The 8,013-nt window shown below is 32.4% G+C and overlaps 1 protein-coding gene across 1 annotated transcript; it reads left to right on the top strand.

Moving 5' to 3' along the window:
- Nucleotides 1-513: 513 nt before the first annotated feature.
- On the top strand, nucleotides 514-1,153 carry LOC132796354 (uncharacterized). Its single transcript, XM_060807500.1, has one exon. It carries the CDS (start codon nucleotides 596-598, stop codon nucleotides 905-907), a length of 312 nt encoding a protein of 103 aa, XP_060663483.1. The 5' UTR covers nucleotides 514-595; the 3' UTR covers nucleotides 908-1,153.
- Nucleotides 1,154-8,013: the final 6,860 nt, after the last annotated feature.

Below are 8,013 nucleotides of genomic sequence, written 5' to 3'. Positions count from 1 at the left end.
ATAAATTTTTTAAATTTCTTAGAATTATTTATATTTTTAGCTTTTTTTAAATTGAATCATATATTTGCTTTGGTTATCCCTCATTTCTTTCAGTGTACTCTTGATCTCCATTGCCGTCTCCTTGGCCATCGTCATCATCGTTCTCGTGCTGTTCCTGTTCCTGTTTCGCATTCGCTGGGACAACTCTCTTTCTCTCCTCTACTGCCGACGTCTGCTGTCGCCGTGATAATGACTTTTTGTCTTTGCTCAAATGTCACTTGATGCGCGTCCTTCTACATCTACTTCTACTTCTACTTCTACTACTTCTTATCCTGGTTTCGCCTTTGTTAGCGCCGTTTTCGTTTTTATGCGCGTCCGAGGTTATTCAAGTTCAAATTGCTGCAGCAGCAGCTTCACTTGATTAATTGGCCATGAGAGTTCTCTCTCTCTCTCTGTCTCTGTCTGTGTCTCTGTCTCTCTCTCTCTCTCTCTGTCTCTGTCTCTCTATGTCTTTCTTTCTTCCCTTGCCACAACTGTCTGAATACAATACAGAAAGAAAAAAATAGAAACTAGTTTTCATTTTTGTTTGTTCAACACACAATTCGTTTGCCATTCGATGCCTCAATCTGCGGCTATAAAAAAAGGCTACAGACTGCGACGTCTGCCACATCGTCGCTTTCTTGTGCGCCACTTGCTGTTGAACATTTTGCAATTGTTGCTGCAATCGAAGCGTCCGATGCGCGACATTGAAATCATCTCATCGCTCTGTCGTCAATATGAACGCTTCGATCCCGCATTTCAGCATCAGGTGCGCATCAATCTGTTGGATGCCGTTGACTATGGCCTGGTGAAGCGATGTCAATTGGATGTGTTCGCGTTGCGTGCGAAGCGTTTTGCCCAGATCATCGAGCAACTCAAATTTCCATAAAATGTGAACTCAAATCAACAAATACAACAATATACTATAGTATATTATGATTGTTTGCCGAATGGATTATTACATAGTAGATTTGGTAGCCTGCAGGTTGCAGGAGCTGAACACAACACAAAAGCTCTCAATTAAATGATTTCGATGGCATTTAAATCGATATTTGCATTGCATGTGAAATATTGTAATAGAAATGGAAAATATTTGGTGAATAAAATGCAACAAAAATGCCAAATAAACTGGCAACAACAACAGCGCAGTAAAAACTGTTGAAAATTCCAAACGCGGTTCTGCATCAAATCCAATTGGAATGCATAAATTATGCCGAAAAGTATGCAACAAATATTGTGCACTTAGTAAACACAGCAGCAGGCAGGTGTTCGCCACACACACACACACACACACACACACACACACATATACATATATATATAAATAATCGCATATATAATTCAGAGTGAGAGAGAGAGAGCGATGCCGCGGGGGGAATTTAGTCACGTTGCAAATGTGATGCGAATGCGGTTGTGGTAAATATTTGCGGTTATCTAAATGAAATGCATTGCATACTTTTTGGCTGAGCGACAAATACATTGCAGGCGAGCCATAAATCGCGCACATTCACATTGGCTATTTGCATTGGAGCGCGAAATATGCAATTAAAGCATAAATTAAGCATTTAAAATCAAAAATCAGTTCGCCAGCTGCCAGCGGCAACCAACACACACACCTACACACACACCTACACACACACACACATACAAATTTGCAGGCTTATTATGAAAGTCAAACAGAACATCATCAACTAAATGCGCAAAAACCTAAAGCAAACTATGACATAAATTCTACAATGTGCAAGTTTAAGTCATTGATTTTGCTTTTGTCACTAGAATTATTCTCTTTTCTAACTATAATTCAGTTTTTACAATTGTATATAATTAACATCTTTTTGTAAAATGTGATATGATGCGACATACGGCTTTGTAAATCTCTCACTATCTTTCAATTTATGCTTAGATTAAGCTGCCTTGTTGTTGACAGCAAAATTCGATTTCAATCATGAAAAAATTCTACAAATTTACCAAAACTTGAAGCTCTAAAATAGAAAAAAGGAAAAGATTAAAATTAAGAAATTAATATAAATAAACATTTTTTGAATAGCTCTTTAATTTAAAGAGTAACAATGAAATTAAAAAAAAAACAAATAAAACAATAATAATAAATAAAAGATAAAATAGAAATAGAAAAAGATTTAATAGAAATAAAATGAAAATAAACATTTTTTTAATGACTCTTAAATTTAATGTATAAAAGAAGAAATTTTATAAATCGAAATTAAATTGAAGCAACAAAAAGTAAGAAATCAAAATATACTTAAAATATACCTCTAAATACTAAAATATACCGAAGAATACATTTGGTATATCGACTATATTCCATAGGTTTTAATCTACAAACATACCAGAAATATACCGCTAAAATACTAAAATATACAGAAGGATATATTTTTTATATCGACTAAATTAAACAAAACCATATTCAACAAATAAACCACACATATACTAAAATATTCCAATGGAAATATACCAAAGCCAACGCAAATAAGGAAAAAATTTAATGGGAACAAAATACTAAATAATACTTTTTTGAATAGCTTTTCACTTTAATTAAATCAAGAATTCTTTAAAAACAAACAACAAAAATGGGAGCATTAAAAGAAAATATAAAAAAGATAAATAACCAATTTTAATTTTTATAAATGAAAAAAAAAATTCTTTAAATCTACAATAGAAACAAGAAAGACAGAAAAAGGTCAAGAATGTAAAGGAAATAAAATATAAAATAGCAGTTTTTAATTATAAATAATATAGTTTTAAAAAGATACCAACAGTAAAATAATTGCAAATAAATAAGCAGAATTGAAAAATAATTTCCATAAATCAACCAAAATAATAAAAACAGTTTTGTTGAATAGATTTTAATTTTAAGAATCTTCTACTTAATTATAAATTGATAGCGGCAGTAAAATAGTTGCAATTTATTAAGCAGATGGCAATCGATACCATTATGAAAAACATGCTCAGTATGCACATAATATTTGTATTAGATTTATGTTTTATTTTTCGCTCAGTGCATTTCGCTTTTGTTTACTTCGTTGTCTGCATTTCTGTTGTGTATGTGTGTGTGTGGCAAGTGTGTGTGTGGCGTGTGTTTTGCGCCGCTTTGTGGCAGGTTTGCAACATTGTCTAAAATTGTGAAACCGTTTTGTTTGCCATGTGCAAATCGTTGACCGCGCGTCGCGGCTGCCACGCCTCTGGGCGGAGGCGGAGGCGGTATGTAAATGCAATCGCATGCATTATTAATAAATAAGCTGCAGGGCAACAGGGATAACAATTTTGCAACCCACTGTTGTTGTTTTTCAGGAATTTCAGTTTCAGTTTTGCGAGGAATTAACTTTAAAATTGTGTGCAGCAATTTGGTAAATCTGTGTTTAAATACTCCGCATTAGTATTTCAACATTATTTTTGGGGGGCGCCAACACACGCGTCGTATACGTGTTGTTTTATTTAATTGTTTTACTGGCCAGCCAGCGAGCAGCTTTTGTCACCAGCCACAAGCGAGCAAGCTAATTGGAAATTATTTTCCCCTAATCTAATCCGAATTATGCGGTAGCCATCAGCTTTATGTCACGCAGCAATCAGCTTTTGTCACGTCACAGCGACTTTATCTAATCTTCATAATTTCCTTGCGTAAAGTTTCGTTTTCATCTAATTGCAAACGGAAACGGAAAAGCGCGCGGAGGAAGCCATAAATTGTTTCAACGAGAGTTGAGAGCAAATAAAGTAAATGAAATAAATAAATATTCTAGAAATTACGGGGAGAAATAAACACATGGAAAAATTGTCATAAATTATGCATCAAAAGCAATTGCGTTGATGATTTATGCAAACCCAAACAACAAAAAAGAAGGGGGGAGACAAAAAGTTGATGGAATTAAAAACAAATTACGAGCAATGGGCGTTTGATTAACTAAAAGAATACCCATTACTTTGATATTTAAATGTAAGAACTTTAAGAAGTGTTAATACTAAATAAAAAGATTCACTCAAAGTGAAAAGCAATTGATTTACAATAATAAAAGGTGTTTAATTCTGATTAATAGATTACAGCCATGACTCAGGTGTACCTTTTAAACTGCACCACAATTCCAGGGTATCCTAATAAAAAAAACATCAATACGAATTGCTGGTCGAGTGAACATTGATTCGTGGCTGACAATCTATCAGAGATTCATAGATGAATTAACCAGTTATTAATAGCTGTGCTGTTCACTCGATTTTACTAAAATCGAAATAAATTGTAATAAGTGACCAACTCATTAACTTAAATGCAAAATACAAATTGAAAAAACGTTTGTTTTTTCTTTCTCTGTTTCTATTTGCAATAGAGTTAATAAAACAGAAGGCGAAAAGGAAATCAACAACAACAAAGATATAATGTATACAGAAAACATACTTAAATAAGCCACATGCTATCATTGGTATATCTTTGGTATATACCACTTGCTATATTTGGTATATTGAATATACTGAATAAACTTATCGACAAAATACTTAAACATACCGAACGGAATATTAGGTATATCGAATTTACAAAGTATATATACAGAGAAAATACTAAACTACGTGCTACAATTGGTATTTTGAAAATGTCAAATAAATATACTGTTAAAATGCTTAAGTCTGCTACATTTGGTATATCAATGTACTACTACTACATTTGTACAAAATATACTTAGAGTATATATACAGTATATACCAGATTGTATCAAGGTGTTAAAGAGTTCTCAATACAAGCAAAACAATGGTGTAGTATTTAAATATAATACATAAACAGGAATAACACAAAACTATGCTACTCGAAATACTTGGTCGAATATACCAAATAAGGGTACAGCGAATATACCAAAACATACAGATGATATATAGATATACTAAATATATACATACGTACAAAATACTAAAACAAACATCGGATATGTCAATAAACATACTAATAAAATACTAAAATATGCCAAGTTCGGTATTTTTAAAATACTAAATAAAGTTGTCGCTAAAATAGTTAATCATACTGAATGCTACAGAAAATACTAAAATATACCACTTGCTATATTTGGTTTGCCGAATATATTAAATAAGCTTAAACAAAATATACTTAGACATACCGAATGATATATTTGGTGTATCGAATATACTGAATATACATAAGGGAAAAAATATAATATAAATCGCATGCCAAAATTGGTATATCAATATACCATTGAGTACAATATATACCACATTGTAACGAAATCCATTTACCATATAAAATGATGCTCAAAAATTGTAATATGCAAAATTAATACAAATTGAATGTAGTTGGCAATACAGAAAACATATTTTTTCCAGTTTATTTTTGCAATGGAGTTAATAAAGGAGAAGGCAAAAGGACAAAAAAACACGCTGTTGACGTTTTGAGGCAGTTCAAGTGGCGTGTCGAGTCGCCACTTGCAACTTGCCACTTGCCACTTGCAACACACAGCGACTAGTTTGTAGCAAAGAGTTCAAGAGTTGTGAACTTGGCAACAAACTAAATAGCAAAAGAATGGCAAAGAAAAAAAAAGCGCGTTGTGCACTTGTAAATTTCTTATGAGTTACAAACACACATATGTACTAGTTATGTTTCTGTGTGTGTGTGTGTTGTTGTTGTTGTTGTTGTTGTTGTTGTTGTTGTTGTTGTTGACACCACGCACAATTAAATCAAATTACCTCAAGTGCACTCAGCGCCTTTTTTCGCAGCTTCAGTCACAGGCGACGCTGTAATTAAGCATTCTGTCAAGTGTGTGTGTTACTGTGTGTGTGTGTGTGTGTGTGTGTGTAGTTAAGCTACTTCCGGGACACTGGTCATTGAACTTGAAAGCAACTCTTGTTGTTCACTTTGGTGTTGTTGTCGCGTAACTGACCCTTTTAGGGGCCCAACGAAATGTTGCGGAACGAAGCTTTAATTGAAATCGTTGTTTAACAACACAGAAAGAGAGTTCACACATAAAAAGGTAACCAACTAAAAGAAATCCCCACAAAGGTAAATAAATAATGTAATAGAGAATGGAGTGGAAGAAACAAATGCCGCAAGCCGAATGCCAAACACTCTACTCGAGTTACACTTCTTTTAATAAATAAATAATAATAAATATCATGCAAACTTTACCTTAGCATATCCTGAATTTGAACGGTCGTGGCTTTATCTGCAAAAGAAATGAAATTGTAATTGTTAAAAATGATAATGATTGCTATTTACATGTAATTTACAATTGAATCGAAATAAATTAAAAAAAATTTGTATTTTAGATCTTATTAAAACTTGTATTAAGAATTACGTAAATTTGTCGAATATGTTTTTTATTTATTCATTATAAAAATACATTAGAATAGAGCCAACAAAATATTATTAAAAACAAAATAAAAAAAAAACGAAGTAAATAAACAAATATGCCAAAAATAATCACAATTAAAAAACAAGTAAAAAATCTACAGTCGAGTGTGCTCGACTGTGAGATACCCGCTTCCCATAAAATCAAAACAGTGTGCTATATATTCTTAAAATATACCAAATGAATATACCACAAAAAATACAAAAATATACCCAAGGCAATATTTGGTATATTGATATAGTACTACATTCAAAATATACCAGATTATTAGCCAAAGCAACTAAATTCTTTAGTAAGTAGGCATTTTTCCCTATAGCAAAGTATTTCATAAATAACTACAACAATTTTTATCTGATCGCATTCAAATTTTTAGAAATCAATGAGATTAATAGTTGTTTTTATATATACCCAAAAATTCGATACTCAAAATTACGCTTGTTATTAGATTTTTATCGATTTGCGGAGCGGCAAAACTTAAAAAAAATGTTCTCATATATAAAGTATACTTTCAAAAGGTAAAACTCCACAAAACTTATCATTTAAATTCAATTTTTTATAAGAAAATATAATTAAATTAGTAGTTACAAAAAATATGTATGTATAAATGAAAATAAGAGAAGTTACACAAAATTCTCTTAAACTGAATTGTCAAGAGTATTTATAAAAAATAAATATATAGATAAATATCAATAATAAGATATAAGAAATAAATGAAAGAAAAATACAAAAATAATTGTCTAAATTCTCTTGCACTGAATTAACAAGAAAAGAAATAGATATATAGAAATATAAATATTAATATTAAGATATAAGAAATAAATGAAAAAAATATGCAACACGAATTGTCTAAATTGTCTAACTTGAATTGACAACGAGTTGAAAATTAACATGAGTCTCTTTAAAAAAAATAAATAAATAAAGGATATAAATAAATTCATTGGCACTGAATTGACATGAAATAGTTGAATTTCCATTATTGAATAATATTCTGAATCAAACTTATGGCCACAAGTTAAATCAATCTTATTTTGCCAGAGTGAACAGCTGCAGAAAATGTTGGAATGAAGCATTCACTTAAGCTGTCCATTTGACAGGACATCAAACACCTGTTTAGAGTGCACAAGAGAGTGGATAACACCGAGTTTTGTGCAGGGTATCAAAGTGCATACATATGTGTGTGTGACAAGTTGGCAATGAGGGCGGATTGTGACAAAGGCGGGACAAAGGCGATGCTGATGAAAAGCGGAGAATGAGCGAATGATGGTGAATAAAATGACGGGCAGCCACAGAACGTCAGCAACGTTGAAAGACGCATTACGAATATGGTCGAAAGCCTCTGGGGACAAGAATCAGACTCCGACTCTGACTCAGACGACAGCGAAGACTCTGACTTCGATGGTCGCCGTGTGTCAAAGTATATATACAACATATGTACTATATATATATATGTATATATGTATATGCATGGTGCTGCATTCGTGTACTAGGGGAAACCTCAAAATGTGAAAATCGAAATTAAATTTACATCAAAAAACGAAAGGGACAGCAGCCAAGCAACAGCCAAGCAACATGTGAGGGTGCGTCGCGCCTTGGGGGGTGTGTGTTCCCATTGTTATTTTATTAGGTGAGAATTGTGTCG

Source organism: Drosophila nasuta, chromosome X, assembly GCF_023558535.2.
Source record: "Drosophila nasuta strain 15112-1781.00 chromosome X, ASM2355853v1, whole genome shotgun sequence".
In the NCBI taxonomy this organism is placed as follows: Eukaryota; Metazoa; Arthropoda; class Insecta; order Diptera; family Drosophilidae; genus Drosophila; species Drosophila nasuta.
The sequence above is the reverse complement of the archived record's forward strand: the minus strand, read 5'-3'. Positions and strand labels throughout refer to the sequence as shown.

Excerpts from the sequence above, each read along its gene's own strand:
- LOC132796354 (XM_060807500.1), top strand. The coding sequence starts at position 596 with ATGCCTCAATCTGCGGCTATAAAAAAAGGCTACAGACTGCGACGTCTG.